The sequence below is a fragment of the Antechinus flavipes genome, chromosome 6, assembly GCF_016432865.1.
Source record: "Antechinus flavipes isolate AdamAnt ecotype Samford, QLD, Australia chromosome 6, AdamAnt_v2, whole genome shotgun sequence".
NCBI classification, from domain to species: domain Eukaryota; kingdom Metazoa; phylum Chordata; class Mammalia; order Dasyuromorphia; family Dasyuridae; genus Antechinus; species Antechinus flavipes.
The window spans coordinates 145,105,978-145,120,084 of NC_067403.1; the positions used below are offsets into that span (position 1 = coordinate 145,105,978).

Consider the following 14,107-nt stretch of genomic DNA (forward strand, 5'->3'; position numbering starts at 1 on the left):
TTTGCTGTGTACAGACCATAAGTTCAAAAGTCCCTTTTTCCAGTGAGACTCATTTTATTATGGAATCATAAGTACTATTCTTGTTCTTGTTTATTTAGCCCTTGATTGAAAGGTTTGAAAAAGGGCCATGTGTTTTTAAGACTATTTTTAGATGCTTAATAATTTATGTAGAAATAGTGACACTTTGTGGCAAAAATGGGTATTTCAGTTACTTGATGTTACAACTATCTTTTCAGCCATAAAAGATAAATGAAGTTTTGTTGTAATTATTTTGTTTTGTTTTGTTTCTTCACAGTATTACTTTAAATTTGAAGCTAGTAGGAGTTACTTGGATCAATGTATTTAATTATAAATCCATTGAATTTTAGAACTGATAAGAGCTCCAATCCAGCAAATTTTCAGATGAGGAAAATTAAGGTCGTATTCAAACAAGTAGTTAGAGAGTTTTAGACAAATTCCAGGGTATTCTAACTTTGCATTTAGTCCAGTGATTTTGCAATTGTACCCCATAAAGCCTCTGATTTTACTGCTGCTAATAATCGTTTTTTTCTCAATTTTATATACTAGATGTTTAAAATGGCTGCCAATTTTCATAAGGGTAAAAAAATGCTTAACAATGTTACTAGACATTAAAATTCTGTCATTTGAACTTTTCCATGAATTTGACCATTTTATGATCATAATTTACTCTAACTCACTAATGTGCTTCTTGCTGTTGCTTGGAGGAATGTGTTAAATGAGCAGACATGAATCGCAATGTTTTTGTCATAACAGATGATTTCCTTTCCAGTGTGTAGTTATAGATTACAGGATTTTCGTTTGTACCAACTAAGATTCTTGGCAGTCAGGCCATTTTAGGGTCTTTTCTAATGTTGTATCATAATGTTCTTTGTAAAAAAATTTTTTCTACTAAGTTGCTCAGAAATTTTATTTGCAAAGTATCTACATACAGGAGCTAATAAGTCTCAATTAGCTTTATAGTATTCATTATCTGTTCTTTAAAATGAAGCATTACTTTAATTGTAAAAGGAATTTTTTGAATTTATATTCAGTTTTTCAGTTAAGTAAATAATAGATTCAAATCTTATTTTAACTTGGTAAAACAGCTGTTTTATTATCGAATGATTCTCCATTTTTACTATTAAATTGCATGCTGCAGCACATTTAAAAGCTATTTTATCTACATCAAAGCAAACTGGAAAAGATTGAAATAAAGAATAAATTCATGAAGAATCATGATCTTTTCATAGCATAGGTATTAGTTTTCCATGTAGCAACAGTAAAAAAAAATTAGCAAATTCATGAATTAAGGTTCAATTTAGGATGATTTTGAATGAAAATTATTTGTCAGTTAAAAAGACTTTCTCGTCTAATTTGATGTATCAGCACACAAACATTAATTTTGGGAGGAACTCAGTGTAAGGTAAAACAACATGTGAAATTCAGATCAAATCTATTAGCATGATATCACTTTGTAATTTTGCCCTATTTCCTCTCTCATCAATTTGTGTAATTCAGTTTTTTGTTTTTACTTTTAATCACAAAATCATATAATTTTTCTTTAGAAAAAGGGATGTAAGAGGAAGGAAAGTAACTGTTTGGATTATTGAATCATTCTGAATTCCTAAAGACTTATGTTAATTTAAGGAGGTGTGAATTCTTTTAAAAATTAAAATATTTTTGCTCTGATATATTTCTAGTTAGTAGAATTTGACATATGCATTAACCTCAGTCTTTCAGTCACTCTTTTGGACATTTACTGCTCAGTGTTTTCTATGTTTAATTTAGCACAAATTTATTCTTTGAAGCTACAAAACATAATAAAAAGTCTTTGGTCTTGAAAAGCTTCTTTCTTTCTTTCTCTCTTTCTCTTTTTCTTTTTTTTTTAAATTTTATTTGAAAAAACAATGTAAGAAAAACAGAAAAGAAATGCAAACCAAAATAAAGCTAAACAAAAGAGAACATTATCATGTGCCCAGTAGAACATCAGGGAGAGTTCAAAATACATAACAACAATTTACTAGATGAAGAAAGAATATATATTAGAAGAAATTATATTCATGAATTTCCTTTTTTTTTTAATTCCTTGTAAAGTGTTCCTTGGTTGTTTGCTGCGTAATTAATTCTTTTTTTCCCCTTTCATCCCCTCATCACCCCCAAGCAAGCTGCAGTTAAGAAAAGATATATTTTATGTGTATATATGTAGATATATACATATTTAAAAAAACACACCCATACACCTCCCACATACATGCACATGTTTTTCCTATCCCTGCTGCCTTTTTAATTAAATTTTGTTCCATTACTTGCCTTGCTATTTTTTAGCTCCCTTCCTTTCCCCCTCCCCTCCAAGGATTCCTATCTTGTCTTCTTCCCTCATCGTTTAAAGCTTACTTATTTCTAATGGGATAGGATAGTTCATTTATTTTTACCTATCTGGGAATTGATAATCTGATTTCAAATATTTTATCTATGTTTTCTCCTCAGACAAATTAGGCTGGGTATTAGACTTGAATGTGTTTTGCATATTATGGAGAAATTTTAATTTAGTTAGAAAAATAAATCTTAACAACGTGTTAGTTTATATAATAAAGGTTTTAGAAATTCATAGTAGACAAATCATAGGCTGCAAGAACTTTATGGAGGCATTGGAACTTCAGTTGGGCCTTGAAAGATGAATGAATTTAGCTTCATTTGTATGTAGAGGGGGAAAGGTCATTTAGTGGGGAACAGGAGCATGGGAATGTGATATATGAGCTACATAGTAAGCAGAGATGTTAGAGAAGAGTGTGTTGGTAAAAGGAAATTAGATTGCATGAATAAGATGATATTAGATCATAGAAACCTTGAAAAATCAAAGAATGACTTGGAGAAGTAAATAGTGAAGCCATGTTTCTAGGGAAGAGTTCAGTTTTGGACATGCTGAATTTTATGTGACAATTGTGTATCTAAATGGGTCTTTAATAAAATGGAAATAGAAAGACCAAAGTTCAACTGAAAGTAGAAGATAAGAGTTTCAATAAGTCTCGAAAAAATCTTTTGTCATTGTATTTTAGGACATATTGAAAGCTGAAACTAATAAAAAGTACTTTATTCTTCCTAGTAAGGAAGACAGAATAGAATTAGCATTTTTTTAAAATGCTCAAACTGTACTGTTGAATTATTTTCTCCTGTTTCCCCCCACAGTTTACAAAAATGTGCAAGACAAATGGGTTGTCAGAAGATTTAATATGGCACTGTAAAACATTGATCCAAGAAAGGGATGTAGTTATAAGACTTATGAACAAATGCGAAGATATTTCAAATAAATTGACAAAGCAGGTGACTAGGCTTACTGAAGGTGGAGGTGGATGGAACATAGATCAACCTTCCATTCTAAACCAAAGGTAATATTTATTGTATATTGTGGCCTAATTGGTGATTTGTATATATGGTCTGAATTTTCTATTACTAGCTCACAGAATTTAAGAATTTGAAACGGAACTTTAGATTAGAAGAACATAGTGAAAATTTTGTAATAATTATTCTATAGTAATGTCAGCAGAATAATATTACCTTACAATTATAGTGCTTTAGAGTTTACAGAACTCTGTATTTCATCTAATCTAATTTTAGTTTTTTAAATAGTAAATTATTTGTTCATATAGCTTGTGTGAGCTTAAGAAAATATTTACTGGGGGTCCTAGTCTATATATGATTTGAATTAAAAAAGAAATAATTGTATCAGTTTGAAAACTTTTCATTCTGAACCACATTTTTAACATCTCTTAGTTTTCAAATTTTAATTCTTTTTTTTAACTTAATTACAGTATGTCAGAACTTATCCCTACTAAAAGTCACTTTGTTAGTGTTCTTGAAAATGATTTTTTTATATTAAAATAACTGTCATTGTAATGAAATTAGAAAAAATACTTGTCCCATTGTTTTTCTTATTTAAAATATTCAACATGAATGTCGTTTAATTAAAATGGAATTGTTTCACTTTTTAGAATCTAATTAAATAAATTGGAAGGGAAGGTCACATTTAATCAGACTTCTTATACACAAGTGTATCTCAGTGGTCATAATCACATATATAGCTAATATTTATGTGATACTTACAGTGTGACAGTTGTTGTGCTAAGGTCTTACAATTGTATTTCATTTGATCTTCATACCACTCCAGGGGTAAGTGCTGTTATCCAAATTTACAGATGAGGAAACTTAAGAATAGATTTTAAGATCTCAATTCTACTTTCAGAATTAATCTTTTGCTCACTTCTGCATTTGTAATGTTTTTAATGCTCTAAACCAGTGTACTTGTCTCTTTAGTGACTAGTGCTTTTAAAAAATGTCCCTCTTCTCCACCCCACCTTCTCAGGGGAGGCTACAATTAAACACACAAACATGTGTATCTCTATATAAAATGTGTAAAAGCCATACTATACATACTTCTGTTTATCAGTTCTTTCTCTGAAGATGACTAGCATCTTCCTTTATAGGGCCTTTGTAATTGATTTTAGTATTTATGAGGCTTTTTTTTTGTTTGTTCTTATTCCTTGTGGTCCCTCTTATACCTTTGAACTCTAGTTCATAAGATGTGCTTTTAATAATAAAATATACTATCTTTTTTTTTAGCCATTATGGATAATGTAGGAAAATAGGGATTTTTTTTCACAGAACTTATTGTCTCTGTTGCCTAGAAAAACTGGCTATATCAGCAAATTTACCTTCTAAAAGTGTAATTGATACTGCTATTTCCTTTTTCTACAGTAATATGATAATGAAGACTTCCATTTTGCCAAACCTCTCCTGTTGAGTCTACTCTATAACGATTTTAGTAACAAAAAAACTCAAACTTTTTCAAATTGTATAACTTTACTATTACTTAACTAAAATTCAAATATTCTAGATGAAAATAAGATAACAATAAGATTCCAAATAAATGAAAATGTCCGTTTGATTGCATAGAGAACTATGTGTGTGATATGTTTATGAATTAGGTCTTAGGTGCTGCCTGTTGAGGTCTTGGAATTGTTAAAAATCTATTTTTTGGGTAAAAAAAAATCATATAGTTTTATTTTACTGGGTTTGGATCTATAAGTCAATGAATCAAATAATCCTGACTTAATATGTCAAATTTTGTCTTTTTTTTTAATCTTGAAGAAAATTCATTTATTTAAACTACTTGTATTTTCTTGAGTGGGTATTTTATATTGGCTCCTGTGAAGTATAAGAACCTTCAAGATCCTCTGAATCTTTTTCACTTTTGTTCTTGTTCTTTTTAAAACATAAAAAATTTACATTTATCCCAAACTAAACTCCTTCAGATCTTCAGTGAGTTTCAGTATAATTGTCCAGTCTATTCAAGATCTTTTTGAATCTTGATTCTGTAATCTGAATATTAGCTTTCCTCAGCTTTGCATTATATACACATGTTATGTAGGAATGTAATTAGACCAGCTTCATACTCTTTCTCCAGGTTAACTTAATAGGGCCAGTAGACTGTGGTTGTGTGACTAAACTCAATTTTCCTTAACAGTTTTGAGTTTACTTAATAGTTAGACCAGGAAGAAGAATGAAAGCTAGTTGAGACCTTGGCAGTCAGTGCAGCACAATTTTGGAGAGCTCGATTACTTAAATAACTTTGCTTGAATGTGTTTCTCATTTGGGTGTGGGTTTACATTGCTAGAGAAAATTGCATGCCTTGTCTTATTTTGCAGGCTTCTGCAGGTTATAGGTTATAGGTTATAGGTTTATAGGTTATAGGCTTAGTAAAGTTGCATCCCTATTAAGAGGTGAGCCGTTCACCTTTCTTTTGAGTATGCAATTGTCACAGGCCATATGTGTGCTTTTTACCTTTTTTTTTTTTTTTTTTTTTTTTTTTTTTTAATTAACCTTTACTGTGTTCATATTATCCAATTCTTTATCTGGTATTCTTAGAGAGATAATAAGCAGACTGTTTTATAGGCTGTCAAAAAGATGACCACTGGTTGGCAAGTTGGAAAAATCATTTAATATGTTTCTGAAACGTAGGTCTTCCTGATAGAACATAACCATTCATCTATCCTTCCTAAATTTGCTGTGTCCTGTCTTCCAGCTAGTATAGAAGTTGATTCTCACCCTGAGAGAACCACAGATACGCCACTTGAACTATGCCACTTGAACTCTGATGGAATGTTCTCCAGAAGTCTAGCAGCCAGAATCATGAATAACACCAGGGAAAAGAGAAAAGAAAAACTCAGGATTAGCCCCTGGATGAGTTTCTCATAAATTCCTCCTCAGTCTTATATGTTATGTCTACTTTTCTTCTTTCCCTTGTACTGCAATGAATCTCACAGGGCTAAGTCTGATCTGGTTAGGGTACACTTCAGTTATTGAAGAACATGCAAATTGGTTTTATTATCTCCTTGAATCTGAATAGAGTCTCTTGTGCTCATAGTTACTGTAAGCCCAACTCTGACTGAGTGTCTTCATCCCATGCTTGTTCATAATATTAAAGAATATGAACTGAAAAGTTCTTGATATTGATTTTTTTTTTTTTTGTCCTTTGGTATAGGAGGAGTTTCGCAAACAATTAAGTGGATTGGGGCCTTTAACAGCATCTACCAACCATGATGCTATTCCTTTTGCCTGAACTTGTTATTTTTTCACTCTTCAGGGTCCCAGGATTAGGGGAGCAGTATTGTTCTTAGATATTGTGAGCTAGCTTTTCTAAACCTATCTAATTTACTTTTCCAAAAGACATGGTAAGGAGGGTTTTTATTTTGCAAAAATTGGTAGGGATGAATACCTTTGGTTGAGTGGCTCCTTTGACATAGGAGGGAACTTCCTTCTTCTGGAGAACTGTGAGTAGGAATCCTGACTTTTAGCAAGTAGAATATGTATATTCTTCGTGTTGTAGTTCTAAATGAGAGGATAGGCTTGTATCTAGCTTCTTAAAGTATGGTTTGTGACCCATATAGGATCTCTTAACTAAATGTGGGGGGTTATGAAATGATGATTTATCATCAGTAAATGTTTAATTTGTATACTTGTTTTATATATCCATTTACCCAAGATGATGTAAAAATTTCTTGGGCAAAAAAAGGAGTCATGAGTGGAAAAAGTTTAAGAAGCCCCATTTTATACCACATGTAAATAAAATCTGCCAAGTATAGAGGCTCTTTCTGTTTTCTAGAAGTAGTGGTGATGGAAATACTTTTAAAAGGCGATCCAAAGAATTGTGGTTGTTTGAACTAACATGTAAATTCACTTGGGTGACTGTGTGGAAAATAGGAATATGGAATGGGTTCAGTACCACAGGAATGAACAGAGGTTCTGGAGCAGCAAGAGAGTTCTTAATCTGGGCAGCTTGTGGAACACTCAGAAACAGCTTTCTCAAAGGGGGACTAGCTTTCGTGGTGTCATGATCAAAAATGGGATTTTGAATGAGTTTCTCATGACTTGAGTTATTCAAGTAGATGCTATAATGTTATAGAAATAATTTTTTATTTTTTTCGGATCCAGATTGGATTTGGTGATCTCCGAGTTCTCTTTCAATTCTGATACTTTTATTCTCTTGGTTCTTTTTCTGCTGTTCAGTCTTTTTACTATTTATACAAGTTTTTGTCTTTGGTCCTAATCTATTTTCTCCCCATTTACCTTTACTCTGAACTCAACAGTTCTTATAGGTTCAGTTACTACCTATGGATAATTTTGAGTTCAGTATATCTAGTCTTAGGCTTGTCTCTGAATGTCACCAACTAACTACCTTTAAATTTTCACTGGATGCCCACCCCTTAGCAATCTCAGATTGAATGTGTTCATAACTTAATTGTCTGTCTGTAACATGGCCTCACTCTATTGAAGGAAGCCCCATTTTTTTTTAGTCATTGATGCTTACAACCTTGACACTTCATTCTCCTTTGCCTGGATCAGTTGATAATATCCCCAATCTCCCTTCTCTCCACTAACACCTCTAGCATCTAGTGTCTCTTAGAGTTCTTTGCCTGGGTGTAGCTTGTTCAGCTCATTACTGCTCTATTGGAACTGATTTGGTTCATCTTCATTGTTGATATATCTATTATATAACTTCCAAAGTATAAGCCATAAAATATCTCTAGCAAGCTCAATCTAGTACACTTCTGATGAGGTCACTCTCAAATTGCTTTGGTTTTCTTCTGAACCCTTAGGTATAAAAACAGTCTTCTGTTTGATATTTCACAATATGCTCCTACTCTACTTTTTTCTTGTTAATAAGCCATTATTTTTTCTCATGTATCACTTGTTTCAGTAAAATTACTGTGCATAGTTATATTCCAATAAAATAGAATTAAATTAAAATAACACTTCAATATGTTGGTCTTCCAAGAACTGATATTTTCAACAGATCAAGTTAAGAATTTGGAGGAGGGGTGCTGGAATACACGGGAGAACTGATGAAATACAAGGGAGCCATCTAACAGTGGCTGATGGAGATCCAACTCAGAATGGATCTCCTCTTGTAAGAGGAGGAGGATACAAGGAGACTGAGAGGCAGTTGCTGTTCTCTGACCTCTCTGACTGAGACCGTTGCATTGTCTGATCTCTCTTCTCTTCCCTCTGCTTCTAATTTATTTCATTCCCAGTCCGCAACACCTGTGTCAGCAAAGGCTGCCTTGCAGCTGCTTCAGATGTTATGATCCACAACTGTGGAGGCTCTCGGGGAATTGATCTGTCTCTTAACAGGGAGGGATGCTTTTCTTTTAGTAAAATTATTTTTTGAGCATATCATGTTCATCATCATATGTAAAAATATACATTATTTTTATATCCTGTCTATATTTTTTTCAGAAAAATCTACATGTGATCTACTCCCACAGACACTGCCACTTTTAGATAATTTTTGTTTATATATATATGTGTGTGTGTATATGTATATAATATTTATATTATTTTATTTATTACTTTATATTGTTTTATGTATATATATATATGTATATATAATATATGTTATATTTATAAATGCCCCAAATGAACACTTTTTAACATTCTCAGGCTGCTTAGACAAAAGGAATAAAGAATTGACCTGCAACCAAGAAAACCGTTTGACAAATATGTGGGCAAATTAAACTTTTAATTCATAGGTCTCAAAAATGACCCCTACCCTCCCAAGTTTAGTCCAAATCAAGGCTCAAGCTGTAATGTGGGTGTAGACAATTCATTTCAATTTTTTGTACTAGCTATATGATCTTATCTTGAGTCACCAAAGCTTAATGTACTTAATTTCTTTTCTTTTCCCCTCCCCTGCGCCAATTGGTATTAAGTGACTTGCCCAGGGTCACACAACTAAGGAATATTAAGTGTCTGAGACCAGGTTTGATTTTTTTTTTTAATTTTTTTTTATAATAACTTTTTATTGACAGAACCCATGCCAGGGTAATTTTTTTTACAACATTATCCTTTGCACTCACTTCTGTTCCGATTTTTCCCCTCTCTTCCTCCACCTCCTCCCTAGATGGCAAGCAGTCCTATATATGTTAAATATGTTGCAGTATATCCTAGATACAATATATGTTTGCAGAACCGAACAGTTCTCCTGTTGCATAGGGAGAATTGGATTCAGAAGGTAAAAATAACCCGGGAAGAAAAACAAAAATGCAAATAGTTTACATTCATTTCCCAGTGTTTGTTCTTTGAGTGTAGCTGCTTCTGTTCATCATTTATCAATTGAAACTGAGTTAGGTCTCTTTGTCAAAGAAATCCGCTTCCCTCAGAATACATCCTCATAAAGTATCATTGTTGAAGTGTATAATGATCTCCTGGTTCTGCTCATTTCACTTAGCATCAGTTCATGTAAGTCTGAGACCAGATTTGAACTCAGGTCCTCCTGACTTCAGGGCTGGTGCTGTATCCACTATGCCACTTAGTTGCCCCTTAATGTACTTAATTTCAAATATATTACCATTCCAAAATATATTTCTTTATAATCTTTAGACAACTCAAAAAAAAAAATCTGTATTATACCAAAATTAGTAAGTTAAGAATACTTAGATAAATGTGCATGTCAGTTGGGAAGATACTTGGATAGTTTCTTCCCAACTACTTTAACTTATCTTAATGATTAATAAAATCAGTTGTCAGCTCTCATCATGGTCCTAATTAATGAATTAATCTAGAAATATGATGTTTTTTGTCTTTGTACAATCCATGTATTGTTTACAATTAACTTCAGGGATACTATCTTAGGTATGAGGACTGAACTTGTTACTTCTGGTACTGAAAACATTGTTAAATAAGGATTAAAGCTTGTAAAAGATCCTAATGAAGATAATGTTCTTTTTAAACTTCATTTTCTTATAATAATTGAAGTATTTAGAGAGAGAATTACCCATTATTCAAGTAACATAAATATTTGGGTAATGGTAAAAGTCATAGAAGGATACACTATGTATCTAAAAGTTGTTATAAAGACACAAAAAATTAAAAAGAGTCCTTTTTCTTTTCAGTTTGTCTCTCAAGCCATATCAAAAGATTGGTTTGAATTGGCTAGCACTGCTACATAAACATGGACTAAATGGTATTTTGGCTGATGAAATGGTAAGTAGCTTGACTGTTTTTCCCTTTTAAATTTAATTGTGAGAAGAAATAACAACGTGAAGCTTTTCTTTCCCATGATATAGAATATTTACCTCAAACCCCAATAAAATGTTATTTTTATCATTTAGCAGTTTTTCTTCTATTCTGTCACTAGATTGAAATTCATTTGCCACATCCTTTAATATTCCTGTTTTTGCTGGGTGGTCATACCAGTGGTTTTGATCTGTCTTTTGTTGACTCTTCATTTAACTGCCTTAATTCCCATGTAATTGCACTGATTCCATCCCTTTGAATCTTGAGACTACTAGTATCTTGGAATTCAGACTAAGATTAGCTTGAGAGTAAGAATCTAAACATTGATGGTCAAGGAGTATTCCATTGCATTTTTTTAAGGTTCAAAATAAAAAGGGGAAGGAGGAAGATCATAAAGTTTTATAGCTGGAAGGAGACTTAATGATGATAAAGTCAAATACCCTCAGTTTTTCGATGAGAAACTGAAATCCTAAAATTGTAAAGCTAGTTAGTGACTAATTTATGACTACTAGATACCCAGTAAGATGCATTTTTCAGTTATTACTCTCATCCTGTGAAATTTATATTTTCTCATTACAACCTGACTGTATAGCACATTTAGTCCTGAGAGCAACACTTCTTTTTTCTTTTCTTTTCTTTTTTTTTATTGTAGCTTTTTATTTACAAGATATATGCATAGGTAATTTTTCAGCATTGACAGTTGCAAATCCTTTTGTTCCAACTTTTTCCCTCCTTCCCCCTACCACTTCTCCCCGATGGCAGGTTGACCAATACATGTTAAATATGTTAAAGTGTAAGTTAAATATAATACATGTATACATGTATAGCATGTTTTATACATGCTGTATAAAAAGAGTCAGACTTTGAAATAGTGTACAATAGTCTGTGAAGGAAATCAAAAATGCAGGCAGGCAAAAAATATAGGGATTGGAAATTCTATGTAGTGGTTCCTAGTCATCTCCCAGAGTTCTTTCCCTGGGTGTAGCTTGTTCAGCTCATTACTGCTCTATTGGAACTGATTTGGTTCATCTTCATTGTTGAAGAGGGCCACGTCCATCAGAATTGATCATCATATAGTGTTGTTGTTGAAGTATATATAATGATCTCCTGGTCCTGCTCATTTCATTCAGCATCAGTTCATGTAAGTCTCTCCAAGCCTTTCTGAAATCCACCTGTTGGTTATTTCTTACAGAACAGTAATATTCCATAATATTCATATACCACAATTTATTCAGCCATTCTCCAATTGATGGGCATCCACTCAGTTTCCAGTTTCTGGCCACTACAAAGAGGGCTGCCACAAACATTCTTGCACCTACAGTCTCCTTTCCCTTTAAAATCTCTTTGGGATATAAGCCCAGTAGTAACATTGCTGGGTCAAAGGGTATGCACAATTTGATAGCTTTTTGAGCATAGTTTCAAATTGGAGAGCAACACTTCTAAAGAACATACATATATGTATACACACACACACACACACACACACACACACATATATATGTATATATATATGTATGTATTCTGGCACAAAATTAAATTAAAATATTTAAAGGTACTTGGAGATGAAATAGTGAATAGTAACAACATACGGACATGAGAACTTCCAAACAGTTTTGTTTTATTCCTCCTGCATTTATTATTTGAAAATGTAATGTGAGTTTGATGCTAATGATATCTGGCTGCAATATAGCAATTTTTATGTCCTAGTATGCTTGCTAAAGCAGAATTTCTACTTATATCATTATTGAAATTTATTTCACTTGAGGAAAAAGTAGTTTGTTTCTAATGATGATTTACTATAAAGAAAATTTAGTGACATTTAATATTAGAAGGCTTTGTTAATTTTTCTTTTTTAACTTGTTACCTTATAGGGATTAGGGAAAACAATTCAAGCTATTTCCTTTCTGGCATACCTCTACCAAGAAGGTAATAGAGGTCCTCATTTAATTGTTGTGCCAGCTTCAACTTTAGGTAGGTATTATGGGGGGAAGGGAAAGTCACCAGTTTAACCAAACCTGTTTTTTTTTTTAATAAAAGTATTTAATATAAGATAATTGGAGGTATGCTATTTCTTTCCACATTTTTTTATTTTAAAATGACTCTTAGTGCTAGATTTTATGATTTTGTCTTTGTTTTCTGGCTTTTTTTTCTTTTCTGATATCTTTAAATCAAAATAGAATAATTATTCTTTTTAAAGATAACAGCACTTATTAGAATTTTTGTGCTTTAGTATCAATATTAAGTTAAAAATCATAATATAATATAATAGTAAAAATCATAAATAATTCTTTTGGGTTTTTTGCTTTTATCTTAATTTACAGGTTGGATAAATGTTTTCTTTGACAAATACTTATAACCACTATTATGACTTGATAACTAATACTTATCTTTTTTGGTACTCTCTAAAAGTAAAAACCAAAATTCTATCTGAATTAGTAGGATCTAAATTATGTCTATATTAGACTGTGGTTTGAGTAATTTTGCATGCTTATATATCAAATGAGATATATGTAAAGTACTTCACAATAGTGCCTTGGTACATAATAGGTACTATATAAATAGCCCCTTTCTTTTCTTTTCCTACCCATGTTCTATACAATTAAGTATATATATGTCTAATTAAGGTCAAGTCTTTTTTTGTTCATTTGTTCTTAACTCTTCATGACTTTGTGAACCGTAGATTAAGTGACTTGCTTAGGGTCACACAGCTAGCAAGTGTTTGAGATCATATTTGAACCTGGCTTTTCCTGACTATAGCTCCCTACCTAGCTGCTTCTATTCTATCCTAACCAAAATAACATTCTCTCAGTCAAATCTTTAAGTGTCTGATGTGTTTATTTGCCTCCTACTTGGCACTGGAGGCAAGAAGACAAAAATATAACAGTTCCAGTTTTCATAAAATTCACATTCCATTGGAAGAGACAAGTTGTACCTAAGTATTACAGAATAAATATCTTTAGAATAATGCAATTACAAGATCGTTAAGGAAAACACTAATATTTGAGGCATTTGCTTTGTGTAGAAGATGGTGACTGACCAACATCCTACACATAATAGGGAATTTTGTGAAATAGAGATAAAAAAGGAGTTAATTCCAATATAGGGAATAACCAGAGGTACAAAGGTATAGAGACATAATGAAATGGAGTATAATATGTAAAGGGAGCCAGATTGTGAAGGGCCTTATTGTTTTGTTTTCAATTAAAAAGCCTTCATTTTCTCTTTTCCCACTTTCTTTGTCACTCCTATAAATTGGAAGAAAAGATGAAGGACTTTAAATGCCAACCCAGATATACACACACATATACTTCACACGTGTATATTCCATCTTTGGATCATTTAATTAATAAATTATTATGTACTTAATTGTGTCAGAAACTGTGCTCAAGAACCTGATGTTTTAATGGAGACAACATTAAAATAACTAGGTTTGTAAAAGATCAGTAGAATAAATGGAAAATAAGATCAGAGGAGAAGAGAGTAGTCACTGCAGAAGGCTACTGATATTTATTGAATTAAGAGTGTAACATCATTA

The 14,107-nt window shown here is 32.1% G+C and overlaps 1 protein-coding gene across 1 annotated transcript in view; it reads left to right on the plus strand.

Moving 5' to 3' along the window:
- SMARCAD1 (SWI/SNF-related, matrix-associated actin-dependent regulator of chromatin, subfamily a, containing DEAD/H box 1) overlaps positions 1–14,107 on the plus strand; it is an 89,095-nt gene that overhangs the window by 45,768 nt on the left and 29,220 nt on the right. The window contains exons 10-12 of the mRNA XM_051966324.1: positions 3,187–3,386; positions 10,449–10,539; positions 12,444–12,543. Of these exons, the coding sequence (XP_051822284.1) occupies positions 3,187–3,386; positions 10,449–10,539; positions 12,444–12,543 (391 nt within the window). The remainder of the gene's footprint in view (positions 1–3,186; positions 3,387–10,448; positions 10,540–12,443; positions 12,544–14,107) is intronic.